A 22588-nucleotide genomic window follows, 5' to 3' on the forward strand; every position below is an offset into this window, starting at 1 on the left:
GGATCCTGTCTTTCTAAGGCTAGCTAAAAACTGGTACCTGAGTATAGAAATACTATTTCCAATGACTTAATGTTCAAAACAAACACATATAAAATCCAAAGACTTGCCAATTTTATAATCTTGATCTGAAGATAGTGTAAAATTTAGTCAATGTTAATACAGAGTCACACATAAACTGCTTAGCATTTTTATTTGGCCAGAAGAACAAAATTCTCTCATTAATCATGTAAATAAGTATGTACTGCTACAAAATCAAAGCGTCCAATGGAGATTACAGACAAAATTAATTATAAGGACCTATCTAAATCAATGCCTATCCTAACAGGAAGCCTTTTATCCATGTATCACCTGGACTTGATAAGGGAAGTTTCCAAATGTATTACAAATCTGAGTTTCACTTTTCTTAAAATTTTATAACACCAAAATTCAACTATACAGAATTATGTTGAAAGGTAAACCTTACTTTTTACACATAACACAGAGTTTCTTTGGAGCAGGCTTGTGAGAGAAGGAAGAAAGGCAGGTGGTCGAACAAAAGAGGTGAGCTGATCCTTTTCGTTGATAAGCTGTCTGGCCCTTCTGTAAAGGCTTTTTGCAGTTTGCACAAGTGACTTTAACTGGTTTAGTAGGTTGCTGTTGAGCAGAAGGCTGGAAAATCTGTTTAGGAAGTGAGGCCACTGGTGATAAAGAGTCCACTCCTGGTTGTTTCTGATTACGGGGAAATGAAGCTGACTGGGAGATCCAAGAATCTTAAAAACAAAATGCACAAGAAAGAGTAATTAAACAAGTGTTTGTTTATACATATCAAAATTTATATCAGAGAAATATTAACTTTCCATTTTGTACAAGTTTAAGATGTTAATAGAACAGCAACGCAGCAGAGAGGTATACAGCACAAGTTTTGGAGTAAGGGTGTCACAGTAGCAATGCACTATGTTCTTAAAAATTGTTAACATTAGATTTTAAGTGTTCTCACCATAAACAAATGGTATGTCAGATAAGGCATAGCTCAATCTAGCCACTCCACAATGTGTATCTACTTCAAAACATGTTGCACACAATATATACAAATATATCCAATGTTTGTCAATTTTTTTTTTAATTAAAAAAAAAAAGTTCACATTCCAGCTCCATCATTTACAAGACTGGGGAAGCTACTTAAACTGTGCCTTACTCTTCAGAGTGCTTGAGATGGTTATCAACCTCATACTAATGGTAAACATTAAATGAGGTAAGACACATAATAAAGCATAATAACTAGCATATAGAAAGCATTTAAAATGTCACTAGTTATTAAGCAGAAAGTATTCATGTATTTATAGAATATTACTTTAGGCAAGGAACACATATATCAACATTAAAGAGTAATAAGCCAGGCAAGGTGGCTCACGCCTGTAATCCCAGCACTTTGGTAGGCAGAAGTGGGAGGATAATGAAGTCAGGAGTTTGAGACCAGCCTGGCCAACATGGTGAAACCCCATCTCTACTAAAATGCAAAAAAATTAGTCAGATATGGAGGTGGGCACCTGTAATCCCAGCTACTCAGGAGGCTGAGGCAGGAGAATCGCTTAAACCCAGTAGGCAGAGGTTGCAGTGAGCCAAGACAGCACTATCACACTCTAGCCTGGGCAACAGAGTGAGACTCTATCTAAAAATAATAATAATAAAATCCTAACTAGAGCCTTTGACAAATTTAACAGAAGTCTAATAAAGTTTATAATTATTTCCAAAACAGGTTTTTAAGAACAGCTTTCCCATATATATGTTTAGTTTCATGGCCTTTAAATATAACACATAATCTCACAGGAAGTAAACAGAAATGATGGAATTAAGTCAATTTATACAGGCATATCTCAGAAATATTTCTGGTTCAGTTCCAGATCACTGCAATAAAGCCAATACTGCAATAAAGCAAGACACAGGAATTTTTTTTGGTTTAACAAGAAACGCTATGTTTACACTATAATATATTCTATTAAGTATGCAATATATTATATCTTTTAAAAATCTATATATCTTAACTTAAAAATACTTTATGGCTAAAAAATACTAATCATCTGAGCTTTCAGCAAGTTGTAATCTTTCTGTTGGCGGAGGGCCCTGCCTCAATGTTGATAGCTGCTGATTATCACAATGGTGGCTGACAGTTGGCTGTCGCAAATTCTTAAAATAAGACAATGTTTACCCCATCAATGAACTCTTCTGCTGTTTGACAGCAGTATACCCACAGAAGAGCTTCTTTCAAAATCAGAGTCAATCTTCTCAAACTCTACCACTGTTTTATCAACTAAGTTTATGTAATACTCTAAATCCTTTGTTGTCATTTCAACAATGTTCACACTATCTTCACCAGGAACAGATTCATCTCAAGAAACCATTCTATTTGCTCAACCATAAAAAGCAACTCCTCAACTGTGCAAGTTTTATCACGAGATTGGAGCAATTCAAGCTCATCTTAAGCTCTACTTTGTTTTTTTTTAATTCGAGACAGTCTCGCTCTGTAGCCCAGGTTGGAGTGTGGTGGTGTAATCTTAGCCCACTGCAACCTCCACCTCCTGGAATCAAGCAATTCTTGTACCTCAGCCTCCCAAGCAGCTGGGATTACAGGTGTGTGCCACCACACCTGGCTAATTTTTATATTTTTAGTAAAGATAGGGATTTACCATGTTGGCCAGGGTAGTCTTGGCCTCAAGTGATCGATTTGTCTCATTCTCCCAAAGTGCTAGAATTATAGGCACGAGCCTCCATGCCTGGCCTCAAGTCTCCCAAAGTGCTGAGATTATAGGCATAAACCTCCATTCCTGGCCTCATTCAGGTTCTACTTCTAATTCTAGTTCTCATGCTTTTTTCACTACACATCTACAATTACTTCCTTCACTAAAGTCTTGAATTCTTCACCATCATTTGTGAGGGTTGAAATCAACTTCTTCCAAACTCCTGTTAATACGGCTGTTTTGGCCAGGAGCAGTGGCTCATGCCTGTAATCCTAGCACTTTGGGAGGCCAAGGCAGGAGGATCATGAGGTCAGGAGTTCAAGACCAGCCTGTCCAATATAGTGAAACCTTGCCTCTACTAAAAATACAAAAATTTGCCGGGCATGGTGGTATGTGCCTGTAGTCCCAGCTACTCGGGAGGCTGAGACAGGAGGATCGCTTGAACCCAGGAGGTGAAGGTTGCAGTGAACTGAGATCATGCCACTGCACTTCAGCATAGGCATAGAGTGAAACTTCATCTCAAAAAATAAAAAATAAAAAAATAATAATAATAATGCTGTTTTGACCACCTCCCATGAATTACAAACGTTTGTAAGGGCACTGAGAATGGTGAATCCTTTCCAGAAGGTTTTTAATTGACCTTCCCTAGATCCATCAGAGGAATCACGATCTATGGCAGCTACAGCCTTACAAAATGTATTTCTTAAATAATAAGACTTAAAAGTCGAAATTACTACTTGATCCACAGGCTGCAGAATGAACATTACGGTGGAAGCGGGTATGAAAACAACATTCATCTCTCTGTCCATCTCCATGAGAGCTCTTAGATGACCAGGTGTATTGGGCAGTAGTATCTTAAAAGGAATCACTTCTGCTGAGCAGAAGGTCTCAACACTGAGTTTAAACTATTCAGTAAACCACACTGTAAGCCTAAGTGCTGTCATCTGGGCTTTGTTGTTCCACTGATAAGGAACAGGCAGAGTACATTTATCATAATTCTTAAGGACTCTAGGATTTTCAGAATGGTAAATGAGCACTGGCTTCAACTTATAGTCACTAACTACATTAACCACTAACGAGAGCCAGCCAGCTGTTTTGTCTATACTGAAAATCCATTGTTTCATGTAGCCACCTACATCAATTATCTCAGATCTTCTGGAGAACTTGCTGCAGCTTCTATGTCTGCACTTATAATTTCATCTTGCACATTTATGATATGGAGATGGTTTATTTCCTTAAACCTCATGAACCAACCTTTACTAGCTTTAAACTTTTGTTTCCTTATTTCTCTGAGTTCTCATAAAACTGAAACACAGTTAGGGCCTAACTCTGGGTAAGGCTTTGGCTTAAGGGAATGTTGTGGCTGGTGTAATGCTCTATCCGGACCACTTAAACATTCTCCACATCAGCAATAAGGCTGTTTTATGGCCGGGCACAATGGTTCACACTTATAATCCCAGCACTTTGGCAGTCTGAGGCAGGTGGATCCCTTAAGCAGTCTGAGATCAGCCTGGGTAACATAGTGAAACCCTGTCTCTACAAAAAATATTTTTTAAAAAATTAGCCAGGCATAGTGGCACATTCTGATGGTCCTAGTTACTTAGGAGGCCAAGGTGGGAGGATCTCTCGAGCCTGTAAGGCAGAGGCTACAGTGAGCCAAGTTCAAGCCACTGTACTCCAGCCTGAGTAAGAGAGTAAGACCCTGTCTCAAAAAAAAAAAAAAAAAAAAAAAAGGCTATTTTGCTTTACCATTCCTGTGTTCACTGGAGTAGCACTTTTAATTTCCTTCAAGAACCTTTCCTTTGCATTCACAATTTGACTGTTTGGTGCAAAAGGCCTAGCTCTCAACCTTTCTAGGCTTTTCAACATGCATTCCTCACTAAGCCTCATCAGTTCTAGTTTTTGATTTAAAGCAAGAGATGTGAGGTTCTTCCTTTAACTTAACCACTTAGCAACCATTAAAAGGTTATTAATTGACCTAATTTAAATACTGCTGTGTCTCAAGGAATAGGGAGGTCCAACAAGAGGGAGAGTTAGAACACACACATTTATCATTTAGGTTCACTCTTATATGGGCACAGTTTGTGGCATCCAAAACAATTACAATAGTAACATCCATGATCACTGATCACAGATCACCATAAGATACAACGATAATACAAAGGTCTGAAATATTGAGAGAATTACCAAAATGTGACACAGAGACACAAAGTGACCACATGCTGTTGGAAGGGTGGCACCAAAAGACTTAAAATTTGTGTCAAATACCAATTATCTGTGAAGTACAATAAAAACAAAGCACTATAAAATGAGGTACACCCAATCCAACGTCAAATTACCCTACCACTGCAAAGGTTCAGCACAGCACAGTACTGAGGTGTGATAACTATTAATGCTAGAGGACATCTTTTCTCTTCCCGGCTAAGCTTCTTTGGTATTTAGCAGGAAGTTTCCAGGTTGCTGTACTAGTTCCTGTTCTGCAGGCCTCTCATGGTACTACCAATACCTTAACCTATCTTCATTTTGCAAGTTTTCAGGTTACCACTTCTAATTTCCACTACTGTGGTCTCTCATAATTTTTTTTTTCCTTTCTAGTTTCTCCTGAATTTTCAACTTCCATATATAAAAGCTGCCCTTCCATAGGAAAAAAAATTATCTTCCTTGCATACAAAGTACACAATATAACCAGAGCTTGGGAACACTTCTTTACCACTAAAACTTTAAAAAGGATTTTTTGGTTCTGATCCATTCCTAATGGTTTCAAGGGGCTATTGAGATTTTACCTGACTCTGTAGTATCCCTTAGTTTAAAATATCCCTATTCAGATTTTACCTGTCTCTATAACACTGTTTAGTTAAAATAAAAAAAAAAAAATTAAAAAAAATCAAACTTTAATTAAAGAATACATTCTGGAATTCTATCATCTAGCTCTCATCACAGTAACTGACCGGTTTTAACAAATGGGTAAAAATCTAATCAATGAGAAAGAAAATCACTAGAACTGGTAATTCCATCTTATGAAAGGAAAAAGGCCTCCAATCAAAAAATTATTCTTGGCCGGGCGCGGTGGCTCAAGCCTGTAATCCCAGCACTTTGGGAGGCCGAGGCGGGCGGGTCACGAGGTCAAGAGATCGAGACCATCCTGGTCAACATGGTGAAACCCCGTCTCTACTAAAAATACAAAAAATTAGCTGGGCATGGTGGCGTGTGCCTGTAATCCCAGCTACTCAGGAGGCTGAGGCAGGAGAATTGCCTGAACCCAGGAGGTGGAGGTTGCGGTGAGCCGAGATCGCGCCATTGCACTCCAGCTTGGGCAACAAGAGCGAAACTCCGTCTCAAAAAAAAAAAAAAAAAAAAATTATTCTTGAACATATCTAAAAAAAAAAACAAAAACAAAAACAAAAACCAGCTCTTTCCCACACAAATACTGATGCCTCAGAATTTTCTATTTTGTAGGCTTGTCACTTGAATACATAGTTAAAGAAGCATATTAAAACTTAAGGGCATCTACTGCCTTGACATTGAAAAAAATGGTGCTTCTCTATTTTCAATTTACATTTGCCCTAGTTTTACATTTTTGTTTCCTCCAACATTCAAAAAAAAATTTTAGAAATAGGAAAGACCTAATCATTTTGTCTAAACCTTGAATTTCATACAAGGGACTTCATGATAGGATAGCTGGTATATAAATAGCCAAGATTTTATAACTCTGCATCCATTATTCTCTATTACAAATAAAATCAGCATATAAATCCAAGAGCCAATTCATGTCTCTTTATGTACAGTTTTTCTGATGACTAGTTTACAGAGTTTGAGTAAATAGGAACACAATCTTAGGATGACAGGATCTCTTTGATCCAGTTATATTCCTAAAGAAATAAGTATTCTAAGATACATAACACAAGAATATTCTTAAAAACAATTACTTAAGGAGGAAAAACTGGAACTGAGCTAAATACAAAGTAGACAAATTTCACATGCATATGGTGACACGAACAAAATTTCAAGATCTACTGCTAGGTATTTTTAAAAGTGGCAGGAATGGTTGCAAAACTGCACCTATGCTATGATCTCAGGTTAGAATTACATGTACCATTAATTAATTGATTGATTCTCAGCAGTAAGACTTAATGTTATCTTCTTATTTTTACATACAAGAAAGAAAAAACAGCTATTTTAAACCAATTTGAGCACTATTTAAGTGGCACGGTTACAATTAAAGACTGATACACAGTTCATAACAGTATATATTGCTAAGAGCTTTCTAAAAAGCATTACGACAATATATTTCTGTACATTAAAAATGCCCATACAAATTCACACATACATTCACATACATACATACATACATACATACACTCCTACCTACAAGGGGTTTTAGAAGTAATAAGAACTTTTTTTTTTTCTGAGATTGCGTTTCACTCTTGTTGCCCAGGCTGGAGTACAAGGACGCGATCTCAGCTCACTACAACCTTTGCCTCCTGAGTTCAAGCGATTCTCCTGCCTCAGCCTCCCTAACAGTTGGGATTACATGTGCCCACCACAATGCCCAATTAATTTTTTTTATTTTTAGTATATATGAGGTTTCACTATGTTGGCCAGGCTGGTCTCTAACTCCTGACCTCAGGAGATCTACCCGCCTCAGCCTCCCAAAGTGCTAGGATTACAGCCGTGAACAACCACTCCTAGCTGTAACAAGAAATTTCAAAACTGGTAATAAGGGACATATTTAACAGCACTATATACCAGGTATGTATTTTTAAATGAAAAATCATTAGGAGCATGCAAATCATATCCTTTAGCCCATTAACTTCACTTGTAGGAGCATACTCTAAGGAAATAATCAGGAATGTGAACAAGTATTTCATCAAAGACCTACAACAGCAAAATACGGAAAACAATGTAAAAGGCAAATATGGGAATGATACATACCCATTGTGGAGCCATTAAAATGTATATAAATAATATTAATGGTATAAGAAAATGCAGTGCAATATTAAGGGAGGAAAAAAACAGAAAACAAAACTACACAATCTGCATTTCCACTAGGTTAACAAAATACAAAAAAAAAAAAAAAAAAAAAAGACTAAAAGCCACTTAAAGCATTGACAGTGGTCATCTTTACTTAGAAGGACTATGACTGGGTCTCACTGTGTTGTGCAGGCTGGAGTGTGCTGGCCATTAACAAGCACCAGCACACAGCACAAGTCTCCAACTCCTGGCCTCAAGGAATCCTCCCACTTCAAAAGCTCCATACCCAACACCATCAGGCTCCACTCTGTTTATTTTCTTTCCTTCTTTTTTTTTAAGACATGGTCTCACTCTGCTGCCCAGGCTATAGGGTAGTGGTGCAATTACAGCTCACTGCAGCCTTGACCTCCCAGACTTAAACTACCTTCCAGCTTCGGCCTGGCTAGTTTCTTTTTTTTTTTTTTTTTTTTTGCGAAGGAGTCTCACTCTGTTGCCCAAGCTGGAGTGCAGTAGTGCAATCTCTGCTCACTGCAACCTCCATCTCCCAAATTCAAACAATTCTCGTGCCTCAACCTCCCAAGCAGCTGGCATGTATCACCATGCCCAATTTTTGTATTTTTAATAGAGATGGGGTTTGGCCATGTTGGCCAGGCTGGTCTCAAACTCCTGACCTTAGGTGATCCATCCACCTCAGCCTCCCAAAGTGCTGGGGTTACAGGCTTCAGCTACTGCAACCTGCCCTAGCTAGTTTTTTGTTTTTTTTTTCTCTTTAGTAGAGACAAGGTCTTGCTCTGTTGCCCAGAGGCTGGTCTCAAACTCCTGAGCTCAAGTGATCCTCCTGCCTTGGTCTTCCAAAGTGCTGGGATTACAGACATGAACCACCATGCTTGGTACCACCTCTTGTTTTTAATTATAGATTTTTCAAGCAGTCTTCAATAATCAGACATTACAAATAAGAAAAATAACTGGCAATTCATAGAGCATTCTACACTACCTAGATTTTAGTTACTTCACGTTATTCTCCACAATCCCTAGGATAATGTATTTAAAATTATGACAGAGTGGGACAGACACAGAAAGAGGTATGTGAGAGGCAGATACACACACACACACACACACACACACACACACACACACACACACAAATTGGAAGAGACGTGAAAGAGAGAGACAGACATCCACAGATGTGACATGAAAAAGTTACAGAGTTCTGTTTTTGAGACAAGGTCTCATTCTGTCACCCAGGCTGGAGTACAGCTTCACCATCTTGACTCATTGCAATCTCAGCCTCCCAAGTAGCTGGGACCACAGGTGCACACCACCATGCCTAGCTAACTTTTGGTATTTTCAGTATTTTATATTTCTTCACCATGTTGTCCAGGCTAGCACAGAGTTCTTATAACTTCCACATTTTAATGTTTTCACAGAACAAAGCTGCTCATAGCAAACAATTTCAAATAGTCAAGAAATCTATCAACCTTCAAAAAAAAAAAAAGTTGAGGGGAGATGCTGGGTAGAGTAGTCCACGCCTATAATCCCAGAACTTTAAGACGCCAAGGCAGGCAGACACTTGAGGTCAGGAGTTCGAGACCAGCCTGGCCAACATCGTGAAACCCCACCTCTACTAAAAATACAAAAATTAGCTGGGTGTGATGGCACACACTTATAATTCCAGCTACTAAGGAGGCAGAGGTTGCAGTCAGCCGAGATTGCACCACTGCACTCCAGGGTGGACAACAGAGCAAGACTCTGTCTCTAAAAAAATAAATATAAACACAAACATAAAAAGGTATTGCTTGATATTTATACCTCTGAAAAATAAAAATAATTTTAAAAATTTAGAGTAATAAAATGCTAACTGAAAGCTAAAATTAGATACACAGTCAAAAATAAACATGGAATCATCGAGTTGTATATATCAAATATATACAGCCTTTTGCAAGTCAATCATACTTTAAAGTGATTTTAGAAAAGAGAAAAAAAGGACTATATGTTTAGCTTTCTTCAAACATGAGAAAAATAAAACCTTAGCCAACTCTTAATAAAAAATAAAATGGCTGGGCATGGTGGCTCACACCTAGAATCCCAGCACCAAGGCAGGAGGATTGTTTGAACCCAGGAGTTTAAGATCAGCCTGGGCAACACAGTGACACTCTGTCTCTACAAATAATTTTTTTTTTTTTTATTAGCCAGGCATGGTGGCTCACGCCTGTGATCCCAGCTACTCTGGAGGTTGTGGTGGGAGAATCACCTGAGCTCAAGAGGTCACGGTTGCAGTGAGCTGAGATTGTGCCACTGTACTCTACTCTAGGCGACAGACAGACCCTGTCTCAAAAAATTAATTAAATTTATTTAATATAATAAACACAAGAAAGGAGAAATAAATCTAAATACAGCGGGGTACAGTGGCTCATGCCTGTAATCCCACACTTTTGGGAAGCTAAGGCAGGTGGATTACCTGAGGTCAGGAGTTTGAGACCAGTCTGGCCTGGCCAACATGGTGAAACTCCATCTCTACTAAACATATAAAAACTAGCCCTGTGTGGTGGTGGACGCCTGTAATCCCAGCTACTTGGAAGACTGAGGCAGGAGAATCGCTTGAATACAGGAGGTGGAGGGTACAGCGAGCCGAGATTGGGCCACTGCACTCCAGCCTGGGTGACAGAGCAAGGCTCTGTCTCTGTTTAAAACAAAGTCTTTTGTTTTAAAACAAAAATCTAAATGCAACTTCTGTACCATATTCTGTTCTTCAAGTGTGCTATTATATTAATCTTTTTGTTCTCTCTATATTAAAACACTAGCAAAAATCTACTACCAAAAAGTAATACATGACAAACAAGATACTAAATTATCACACTTTGTTTCTTTTGCTTTTGAAATTTAGAGATGGGGTCGGGGGTGGGTCTCGCTATGTTGCCTAGGCTGGTCTCGAACTCCTGGGCTCCACCCGCATCGGCCTCCCAAAGTGTCGGGATTACAGGGGTCAGCCACTGTGCCCAGCCAAATTATAAGACTTTGGTGATGAATGTAAAGAATATTTTTTTCTTAAACCCTTTAGATATAAAATTACTTTGTAATTAACTTTCTAGTACTCCAAAGAAAAATACTATACATGGTTTTACAATTCTTATTAAAATTCCAAACTTGGCCGGGCGCGGTGGCTCAAGCCTGTAATCCCAGCACTTTGGGAGGCCGAGGCGGGTGGATCACGAGGTCAAGAGATCGAGACCATCCTGGTCAACATAGTGAAATCCCGTCTCTACTAAAAATACAAAAAATTAGCTGGGCATGGTGGCACGTGCCTGTAATCCCAGCTACTCAGGAGGCTGAGGCAGGAGAATTGCCTGAACCCAGGGGGCGGAGGTTGCGGTGAGCCGAGATCGCGCCATTGCACTCCAGCCTGGGTAACAGGAGCAAAACTCCGTCTCAAAAAAAAAAAAAAAAAAAATTCCAAACTTAAGACAGAAGTCAATATAATTAACATATTTCACATGATGAAACTAAACAAGGCAATACCAGCAACCACAATGAAAGAAGCAGAGGCCAAAAGCTTAATTCATTTACATGAGGTAGCATATTTCTTACTGCTTACCAGGATTATGATGAGTTGCAGATTCTCCATTCTGAAATACGTCTCCTGCCACATTCATTCTACCAGGATTAAAAGGTCCTACTCCAGTCTTGGTCTGTGAAGTTAAAGATGGGGTGTATGTTTGTATATTAACACCAAAATTACTTGACTGCAGTCCGTTAGAGACATCTCCCAAGTTGGTATTCTGCAGTGATGTTACATGCGTAATCATTAAGTTCATATCTCTCCCGTCAGTATTTTCTAATTGGCCATCATTCACAGAGCTTACACCTGTTTCTAAAGTTGTAACATTAGCAATCTGAATTTCAGAGTCTGGTTCTGTGGTGATACCACTATTACCCATTCCTGCATTTACCTTACTTCTTGAAAAACTGGAAGTGGAGAAATCCACATCATTGGTTCTGTTTTTAGTCTCAGAAGGTCTTCGTTCAATAAAATTGGACGAATTCTTCTCTTGCCCTTGATTTGTTTCCATGTCCTCTTCATCATCAATTACAATTGTCTCACTTACACTTCCCTTCTGAGATGCCAACTCTTTTGAGGAAGGAGTAATTTTAGAATCATTTCCTTGTAGTTCTTCATTTTTTGATGATGTAAAAGTTATGGTTCTTTGATCAGGTACCACTGGTACAGAAGGTGGGGGAGGTTGTACAGGTTCGATAAAAACAACATCATCATCATCTTCCACTGATGAGTTCTGAAACTTATTAGATCTAGACACTAAAGGATTAGGTGGACCACTAAACGAGTTTCCTACATTCGTGAGACTAGTTGCCATGGCCGTACTCCCTAATAAAACAGGAGTCTGATCAGTCAATTCTAATCCTCCCACTGAACTTGTGTCCATGCCAAAGAACCTGTTAGGAAGATAGAAAAAAGAACTAAATTATCAGTATAACTTTTTATGTTACTCTAACTGAAACCACTAATTTAAAGGGTACTTTATTTTTATTCTAAATGAAGTGATTCTTGTCTAACATTCAAAATATGTGATTTGGGAGGCCAAGGCGGGTGGATCACGAGGTCAAGAGATCGAGACCATCCTGGTCGACATGGTGAAACCCCGTCTCTACTAAAAATACAAAAAAACATTAGCTGGGCATGGTGGCGCGTGCCTGTAATCCCAGCTACTCAGGAGGCTGAGGCAGGAGAATTGCCTGAACCCAGGAGGCGGAGGTTGTGGTGAGCCGAGATCGCGCCATTGCACTCCAGCCTGGGTAACAAGAGTGAAACTCCGTCTCAAAAAAAAAATATGTGATATCCACTCTGTGATCTCATTCATTAATCATTTCATATAGCTTACATGTTAACTTCTGCAGGATAACAAGGAAGGCAATTATCCAATTTTCAGTAACCATATGCAATATATTCCTCCCACCACCACCATCACCTCCTTTCCAGGGTACACTATTCACGCCACTATTTACTCCATAAACATTAAAAATATGGATAAATCCTCCCATACATCTGAACAGGAAAAAAAAATTCAGAATCTGACAAAAAATAATCACTTTAATAATCACTTATCCCATGTATTCACTGTATCATATAAAGTCACATTCTGTAATCCTTAATTTCCCTTACCTCACCTTTTTTGCGGGGGTAGGAGAAACAGGGTCTTAGGCTGTCACCCAGGCTGGAGTGCAGTGGTGTGATCATGGCTCACTACAGTCTCCACCTCCCAGATTAAGGTGATCCTCCCACCTCCAAGTAGCTGGGACTACAGGCCATCGTCACCACACCTGGCTAATTTTTTTTTTTTTTTTTGGTAGAGACGACGTCTCACTGTGTTGCCCAGGCTGGTCTCAAAACCCCTGGGCTCAAAGATCCTCTGATCTCAGCCTCCCAAAATGCTGGGATTACAGACATGGGCCATTGTGCCCGGCCAGCTCATCTTTTTTTGACCCATTTTTCTCATATTCTGTGGTTCCCATTAATTGTACAATTAAATCTTTCCGAAAATTTTAATCTTTCTTGACCCTATCCAGAAAGCGTAAATTCTTTTTTTTTTTTTTTTTGCCAGGCACCAACTGTGTACTTTATATACCAGTAGCAGGCTGAATAAGCTGAATAATGGCCGGCAAAGATATCAGGTCCCCATTCCTGGAACCGATAAATGTTACCTTACATGGAAGAAGGGACTTTGCAGATATGATTAACCTTAAGGACTTTTTTTTTTTTAACCTTAAGGATTTTAAAGCAAGATTATATGGGATTACCTGGGTGGGTAACAAATGCACTCACAAGTACTCTTAGACATGCAGAGGGAGATTGCAGGTAAAAGAGAAGGCAATGTGACCATTGGGAGACTGAGGCAGGCAGATCACTTACACCCAGGAGTTTGAAACCAGAATGGGCAACATGATGAAACTCCATTTCTACAAAAAAAATATAAAAAATAGCCAGGCATGGTGGCAGGTGCCTGTAGTCCCAGCTACTTAGGAAGCTGAGGAGGAGAATCATTTGAGCCTGGGAGTTTGAGGCTGAAGCGAGCCATGACTGCACCACTGAACTCTAGCCTGGGTTACAGAGTGAATCCCTATTTCAAAAAAAAAAAAAAAAAAAAGAAAGAAAGAAAAAAAAAAAAAAAAGAAAAGAAAGAAAAGAAATTGTCTTTTGCCCAAGTCACACAGCTAGGTTGAATACCCAAGTTTCTAAAACTCAAGAGTTCAAAACTTATCATTCTGCTATAGTTAACTAATATTTTCTAAGCACCTACTATATGCCAGGCTGTGCTGAAGCCAAAGAAAACAGCAGAGTTAAGAAGATAACTTCAGGCCAGTAATGGCTCATACCTGTAATCCTAGCATTTTAGGAGGCTGAGATGGGAGGACTGCTTGAGCCCAGCAGGAGTTTGATACCAGCCTGAGCAACATAACAAGACCTCAAACCTACTAAATACTAAAATTTAAAAATCAGCCAGTCATGGTGGCATACATCTGTAGTCCTGGCTACTTAAGAGGTTGAGGCAGGAGAATCACTTAAGACCAGGAGTTCAAGGTTGCAGTGAGCTACGATTGCGCCACTGTATTCCAGCCTCGGCAACAGAGCAAACCCTGTCTCAAAAGAAAACACATACAGAGAGAGAAAGAAAATTTCTAGAACAAAGTTCTTGAGCAAATGGAAATGAGACAGATCATGGGCATGGGTGGTAATATCACTCTTTCTGAACAAGAATCACTGGAGGCAAAGTGCAAGGGGAACTAACTAGAAGGGGTAAAACTGAAGGGTTAGATTATAGATTAATCGGCAGATAGGATGACTAGGAAGTCCAAGTGGCTTATATACAGTGGTTTGGTCTAATTTTCATAGAGTGTATTATTCGAAAAAATGAGGAGATACTGGCTATGTAGTTCTTAAAGACTAATTTCAAAACACTTACTTAAAAAAGCCTCTGAAAGAACAAAAAATAAACTAATACGTATTGCTTTGATTTACAGATGACAGTGGTAGAGGCATTTTTCACTATACGTTTTGTAGCATTTTCTTAATTTTGAACCACATGATTTAAAGTAAATTAAAAAATTTTTTAAACAGAATAATGGAGAGTGAAGAGATAACCAGTTTGGTGATCAGAGAACGTCTCTTTAAGCAAGTAACATTTACACTGAAATATGAACAGACAAGAAAGATACAGCTGTGAGAAAACTGGGGAAAAGATATTCCAAGCAAAGTAAACAGCTTCTGCAAAGCCTAGGGGGAATGAAGTTGGCGAATCCAAGCAGCAGAATAAAGCCAATGTGGCAGATCAGAGTAGGAAGCAAAGAGGAGAATAAAATGAGATAAACAGGCACAGAATAACACATCAAGGCCAACAAGCTAATTCATTAATTACACTTCACAGATTTACAGAGCACCTAGTACACACAAGATACTTTCTAGGCATGTGGGAAAAATCAGTAATCAAAACAGGTAAACAGCCCTGCCCTTAGAAAGTATTAATTCTAAAAGTGAAAGTTTGGATTTTACTGGAACAGGAAACACTGCCATGTTTTCAGCAAAGAGGGAACATAATCTTAAGGTTTTAAACATATCGCTGTGGCTGTTATGTGAGAATAAGAGCGAAAAACTGGAAACAAAGAAACAAATTAGATGGCCACTGAAATGGTCCAAGTGACAGATAACAGTAGCTGATAAAAGGGTGGTGACGGGAGATAAGAAAAAGTGAACAGATTAGGATATTTTAAAAGGTAGATCTCTTACTGACAAAAAAAAAAATCTACAAGGTATACTAATGACTTTAAGAAGTTACAGAACACTCATGGAGAAAGAGTAGAAAAACGCTTAGCAAAGGCTGGGAAGGGTAGTGGCAAGTTGGGGGGTTAATGGGCACACACACACACACAAAAAGAAAACAGAATAAAACCTACTATTTGATAGCATAACAGGGTGACTATAATCAATAATACTTTGATTGTACATTTTAAAATAACTAAGAGTATAAATGGATTATTTGTAACACAAATACTTGAAGGGATACTCTATTCTCCATGATGTGATTATCACACATTGCATGTATGTATCAAAACATTTCATGCAGTCAGGCAGAGGCTGAGGCAGACGAAATCACTTGAGGTCAGGAGTTAGAGACCAGCCTGGCAAACATGGCAAAACCCCATCTCTAAGAAAAATACAAAAATTAGCTGGGCATGGCAGCACACACCTGTAATTCCAGCTACTCAAAAGGTTGAGGTATGAAAATCACTTAAACCCAGGAGGTGGAGGTTGCAGGGAGCTGAGATTGTACCACTGAACTCCAGCCTGGGTGACAGAGTGAGACTGTCTCAAAAAAAAAAAAAAAGAGAGAGAGAGAGAGAGACAGACACTCTGTCTCAAAAAAAAAAAAAGAAAAGAAAGGAACAGAAAACGAAGCCAAAACCAGTTATGTTCACTTTAACTATCAAAATTACTTTTAAGTAATGGCATTATTTAATTATCAAAGTACGTAATCTAGTTCTTTAGTTTATATATACTGTATTATTCTCTGACCACTAAGGGTCCTCATTAAACCAAGTTCTACTGTCAGGAGGGTACTTTCCCCCACTCAACAAGAAAGAAAAATGAAGTGTTTTCAATAACATGCAATAGTTTACAGAATACCAAGGTCTCACGTAACTTTGACAATAACCCCTTTGAGCTAAAAAACAGAATTTTCAGGCCAGGCGTGGTGGCTCAAGCCTGTAATCCCAGCAATTTGGGAGGCCGAGGTGGGTGGATCACCAGGTTGAGAGATCAAGACCATCCTGGTCAACATGGTGAAACCCTGTCTCTACTAAAAATACAAAAAACTAGCTGGGCGTGGTGGCGCGTGCCTGTAATCCCAGCTACTCAGGAGGCTGAGGCAGGAGAATTGCCTGAGCCCAGGAGGTGGAGGTTGCGCTGAGCCGAGATCACGCCATTGCATTCCAGCCTGGGTAACAAGAGCGAAACTCCGTTTCAAAAAAAAAAAAAAAAAAAAAGAACAATTTTTTTCTATAATAAAATAGCAGCTCACACATTAATTAAAATTGCCCAAGGTCCCAAGACAGCACAGAATTCAAACACTATGCACAGAGCTCAATTTCAAAACCAGTCTCCATTCCTCTCAGAGCAAGAGCTGCATGTCTATCTGTTGTCAGGTAAAAGACACGCTGAGACTGGAAAATGGCAAAAGATACATTTATAACTGCTTTAAAGAAAATGGGCCAGGCGCTGTGGCTCATGCCTGTAATCCCAACACTTTGGGAGACTGGGGCAGGAGGATTGCTTGAGCTCTAGAGCTCAAGACCAGCCTGGGCAACATAACAAAACCTCAACTCCACTAAAATATAAAAATTGGTCTAGGCACGGTGGCTCACGCATGTAATCCTACCACTTTGGGAGGCTGAGGGAGGTGGATTGTCTGAGCTCAGGAGTTCGAGACCAGCCTGGCCAACATGGCGAAACCCTGTCTCTTATAAAAACATATATATGTATACAAAAAATTAGCTAGGCGTGGTAGCACATGCCTGTAGTCCCAGCTACTGGGGAGGCTGAGGCGCAAGAACTACTTGAACCTGGGAGGCGGAGGTTGCAGTGAACCCAGATTGCACCACTGCACTCCAGCCTGGGCGACAGAAAAAAAAAAAAAATTAGCCAGGAATGATGCTGTGTGCCTGTAATGCCAGCTACTCAGGAGGTCAAGGCAGGCAGGTTGCTTGAGCTGGGAAGTTCAAGAACAAGCCAGGGCAACATGGCAAAACCCTGTCTCTGCAAAAAAAAAATAGCCTGACGTGTGGCATGTGCCTGTGGTCCCAACTGGAGTCTCAGACAGGAGGATCCCTTGAGCCCAGGAGTTGGAAGCTGCAGTGAGCCAAGATCGCACCACTGCACTCCAGCCTGGGCAACAGAGCCAGATTCTGTCCACAAAAAAATAAAAATAAAAAAATAAAAGAAGAAAGGAAAAGGGAAAGGGAAAAGAAAAGGAAGGAAGAAATGGATAATTCTTTTTAAAAGCCTAACCCAGCACAACATTATAGTCCCAGCTGTACAGGCCATGGAATCACTTGAGCCCTGGAGTCCGGCATGGGCAACATAGGAAGACTGCCATCTCAGAAAAAACAAAAACCAACAAAAAAAGAAAGGTGATTATTTGCTTTACCCAAAGACCTACAAATTACTACTCCATATCCTAAGACATTAATTTAAAAATTAAAATATAAACATCCGTAAGACAGTTCCTTAATAAGGAAAGATTCCTTACAGCAAAAATAAGATATACTAAGGAGAAAGTTTCAGATATGTCCTTTAGTTACTTTTTGGTTTTTTTCTTTTGGAGACAGAGTTTTGCTCTTGTTGCCCAGGCTCAATGATGTGATCGATCTCAGCTCACTGCAACCTCTGCCTCCTGGGTTCAAGCGATTCTCCTGCCTCAGCCTCCCGAGTAGCTGGGATTACAGGCACGCGCCACCATGCCCAGCTAATTTTGTATCTTTAGTAGAGATGGGGTTTCTCCATGCTGGTCAGGCTGGTCTCGAACTCCCAACCTCAGGTGATCTGCCCACCTCGGCCTCCCAAAGTGCTGGGATTACAGGTGTGTGCCACTGCGCCCAGCCCTTTACTTTTAAGTAAACTTGAAAAAAAAATTTTTCTAACATTTCCATTACAGAAAGTTTTAAAAATTGATGTATACTGAATAACATTTTCATTCAAAATTATCATAACTCAATTAAAAATTTTTTAATGTAAGTATTGTCATTCAGTGATAGCTAATAATCCTTTAATGCTTATTATGAGCCAAATATTCACATCAAACACTATAGCAACCCCTTGAAGTAAAATCATAATAATCTCAATAGTACAGATTTTTTTAAATCCTCAACAGTTAAGTACACTGCCCAAAACCACAGCAATAAAATGGTAGGGGTCAGGATTTAAATATTCACAGCTATTAAGCAAAATAATGTAAATAAATAATGTGGCTTTTTTTCTCTTCTTGAGACAGAGTCTTGCACTGTCGCCTAGGCTGGAGTGCAGTGGCACTATCTCAGCTCACTGCAACCTCTGCTTCCCAGGTTCAAGCAATCTTCCTGCCTCAGCATCCCGAATAGCTGGGATTACAGATGCATGCCACAACATCCAGCTAACTTTTTGTATTTTTAGTAGAGACAGGGTTTCACTTCATTGGCCAGGCTCGTCTTGAACTCCTGACCTCATGATCTGCCCACCTCAGCCTCCCAAAGTGCTGGGATTACAGGCATAAACCACTGCGCCCAGCCACAACTCTTATTTTTTAAAAAACACAACCATTCAATAAAATAACCAAATCAATATTCAAAATACACAAGCTTCAAAAGGAATAGCAAGTCCAAAGTACTAAGCGACAATGAGATTTAAAAAACAACAAATGGGGCCGGGCATGGTAGCTCACACCTGTAATCCCAGTACTTTAGGAGGCAGAAGCAGGCAGATCACTTGCATCCAGGAGTTAAGAAACCAACCCTGATAACAGGGTGAAATCCTGACTCTACAAAAAATACAAAAATTAGCTTGGCATGGAGGTACACTTCCGTAGTCCCAGCTACTTAGGGGGCTCAGGTGGGAGGATCACTTGAGCCAGGGAGGCAAAGGTTGCTGTGAGCACAGATCATGCCACTACACCCCAGCCTGGGTAACGGAGTGAAACCCTGTCTTAACAAAACAATGAAGCTAAACTTGTAGCTAACATTCACTTGTCATAAGGTGCTGATCAACATAATAATTTTCTGAGAAATGAGGTAACAGCTCAGCCCAAATCTACAGATGTTATAAAAGGCATAGGCTTTAAATATGTATGTTCTTTGGCTCCTTTGTTTTGGCATACTTGAAAAAGAAGAAAACCACTTCTGGGGCAGAAAGGCTAGAACTGATTTCACAGTTCCCTCTGGTGGCTGCTATGTGTCAATTCAGTCTCCGTAGAAGAAAATAGTGTAGCATATAATGAGACTTTCTTTTGTTGTTGTTCGTTTTTGAGATGGGAGTCTCGCTCTGTCGCCCAGAATGGAGTGCAGTGGCATGATCTCGGCTCACTGCAACCTCTGCCCCCCAGATTCCAGCGATTCTCCTGCCTCTGCCACACGAATAGGTGGGACCACAGGTGCGCGCCTAATTTTTATATTTTTTAGTAGAGCCAGAGTTTCACTATATTGGTCAGGCTGGTTTCGAACTCCTGACCTCGTGATCCACCTGCCTTAGCCTCCCAAAGTGCTGGGATTACAGGTATGAGCCACCACGCCCGACCAAAATAGGACTTTCTTTACCACAGTTAGATCCCTGCAGCAATCTACTTCTAAAAACAGAGTAACCATTCAACCATAACAGCTATTTTCAAATCAGACTGTAAAAATATTGGTCACTTCTACATATCATCGAAATGTTTCAACCACAAAACACCTACTTAGTTCTTTAAAGAAAGACAATCTAATTAGAAGTTGACCACTTCTCCACTATCCAAGTAAAATCTACTCCATGTAGCCGCCACTCTTCTACCTCCAGTCAATTCTAACTAGCTGTTTAATACTGAACAAATAACTTTTCTGAGTTTCCATTTTACCATAGTACATGGTATAAAAATGATTCACATGGCTTTTCTTCTAATTCAAAGATTTAACAGAATGTGAAAACTACTTCGCACACTTCTAAATACTTACCTAACTCCTAAATAATTACCAGACAACTGATGTTTGTACCTCAGAATTTCAGTAAGTTTCCAATTAATTTTTTTTTTTTTTTTTTTTTTTTTGAGACGCAGTTTTGCTCTTGTTACCCAGGCTGGAGTGCAATGGCACGATCTCGGCTCACCACAACCTCTGCCTCCTGGGTTCAGGCAATTCTCCTGCCTCAGCCTCCTGAGTAGCTGGGATTACAGGCACGTGCCACCATGCCCAGCTAATGTTTTGGATTTTTAGTAGAGACGGGGTTTCACCATGTTGACCAGGATGGTCTCGATCTCTTGACCTCGTGATCCACCCGCCTCGGCCTCCCAAAGTGCTGGGATTACAGGCTTGAGCCACCGCACCCGGCCCCAATTAATTTTTAAGCTGCCTTGTGATACTCCACATTATAAATCATAAATGCTTTTAGTTTTATTTGGTCTTTATTTTGATTCAGTGAGAATTAACACAACAGCTGATGTTATGAAAAACAATGAAAAGGTGATAGTTAAAATATATTTGTATCAAGAAAATATTAGTACTTGCTGATAAAGGCTGATGAACCTTCAAAAAATAAAATCACAAAGAAAGCACTTCAAAGTACTTCAACAAAAATACTGATCATCTTCTTCCTTACAAGTCTATCTAAATGCTTTCTAAGTATTGTTAAAGAACTACAAAGAAAGCTAAGGTGAATTCTGTTTTACAGCAAAGAGTATTGTAAGTCAGTATGTATTCATGGCACTTATAATAATTCTGAGTTAATATGACAGATTTAAAATGTTAAGAATAAAAATTCCTCTGTAATCCCAGCTACTCAGGAGGCTGAGGCAGGAGAATTGCCTGAACCCAGGAGGCGGAGGTTGCGGTGAGCCGAGATCGCGCCATTGCACTCCAGCCTGGGTAACAAGAGCGAAACTCCGTCTCAAAAAAAAATAAAAATAAAAATAAAAATAAAATAAAAAAATAAAAATAAAAAAATAAAAATAAAAATAATAAAATAAAAATAAAAATTCCTGGCTGGACACAGTGGCTCACGCCTATAATCCCAGCACTTTAGGAGGCCATGGCGGGCAGACTTCTTGAGCCCTGGAGTTGGAGATCAGCCTGAGCAACACGGAGAAACCCCGTCTCCACAAAAAATAGGAAAATTAGATGGACAGTGATGCACGTCTGTGGTCCCAGCTACCTAAGGGACTGAGGCATGAGGACCACTTACCCAGGAGGTTGAGGCTGCAGAGCCAAGATTGTGCCACTGCACACCAGCCTGGACAACAGAGCGAAACTCTATCTCAAAAAAGAAAAAAAAGAAAGCTTCCTAATAAAATAAGATTTATTAAAAGCATTATCATTAAAGTCAAGAAGAAGATAAGAACATCCTTTTACTACTACTATATAGCAATGTTCTAGAAGTAACAGTCAATGCAATTATACAAAAAATATATGAAGAGATATAAAAAGGTGAAAGGGGAAAATATCATATATAAATTATAAATTCTTTATCCCAAAGACCCAAAAGATTTCCCTGAAAAACTATTACAGACAATGAGTTTATATAGAAAAATAATTTCATCTAAATAACAAAGTAATATGCAGAAATCAGTCAACTAACTGGATGGCCATAACATTTTGCTCCTATCCAAAAGTCAAGTAAACCTACAATAAGGGGATTTTTTTTTTAAAGAACAAACCTACAAGGAAAAAGAGATAGGAGAAAATTCAAGTGCACTAAAATTTTGGAAGAGGGAGAGCAGGGAAGCATGGATTAGTTGTGACTGACTTAGCAGGCCTGAAAAAGGTAAGCACTGAGCCCACAGGAAGCAAAGTTTAAAAATGAAGAAATTACAAATGAAACTGTAGTTAACATTCACTTCTCAAGGTAGGAAGTATCTTCATCAACGTAATAATTTTCAGAGGAATGAGGCGACAGTTCAAAATAGAATACCAAACAGGTTCAGGAACCACTGAAAGTAACGGCAAAAATCGCAATTACTTTTGCACCAACCTAATAGCAACATCTCTTCTGCAAAGGGGATGGTGTACTTAGGACAGCTAATGTTTGGGACGCCAAGGTGGGAGGATCACTTTAGATCAGGAGTTTGAGACCAGCCTGGCCAACATGGTGAAACCCCATCTCTACTAAAAATACAACAATTAGCCGG

General features: G+C 39.5%; 1 protein-coding gene across 6 annotated transcripts in view; it reads right to left on the reverse strand.

The window, feature by feature from the left end:
* Positions 1–22588, reverse strand: part of ZMYM2 (zinc finger MYM-type containing 2) — a 127392-nt gene that overhangs the window by 79039 nt on the left and 25765 nt on the right. For 4 of the 6 annotated variants that reach the window (XM_074387944.1, XM_039473201.2, XM_003944258.4 and 1 more), the window contains 2 exons: positions 11278–12134; positions 464–749 (listed from right to left, as the gene is read on the reverse strand). In XM_074387944.1, coding sequence (XP_074244045.1) covers positions 464–749; positions 11278–12124 — 1133 coding nt within the window. In that variant the 5' untranslated portion in view covers positions 12125–12134. The remainder of the gene's footprint in view (positions 1–463; positions 750–11277; positions 12135–22588) is intronic. The other 2 variants (XM_010332154.3, XM_039473203.2) reach the window with 1 other exon arrangement.

Source organism: Saimiri boliviensis, chromosome 16 (genome assembly GCF_048565385.1).
Source record: "Saimiri boliviensis isolate mSaiBol1 chromosome 16, mSaiBol1.pri, whole genome shotgun sequence".
NCBI lineage: Eukaryota > Metazoa > Chordata > Mammalia > Primates > Cebidae > Saimiri > Saimiri boliviensis.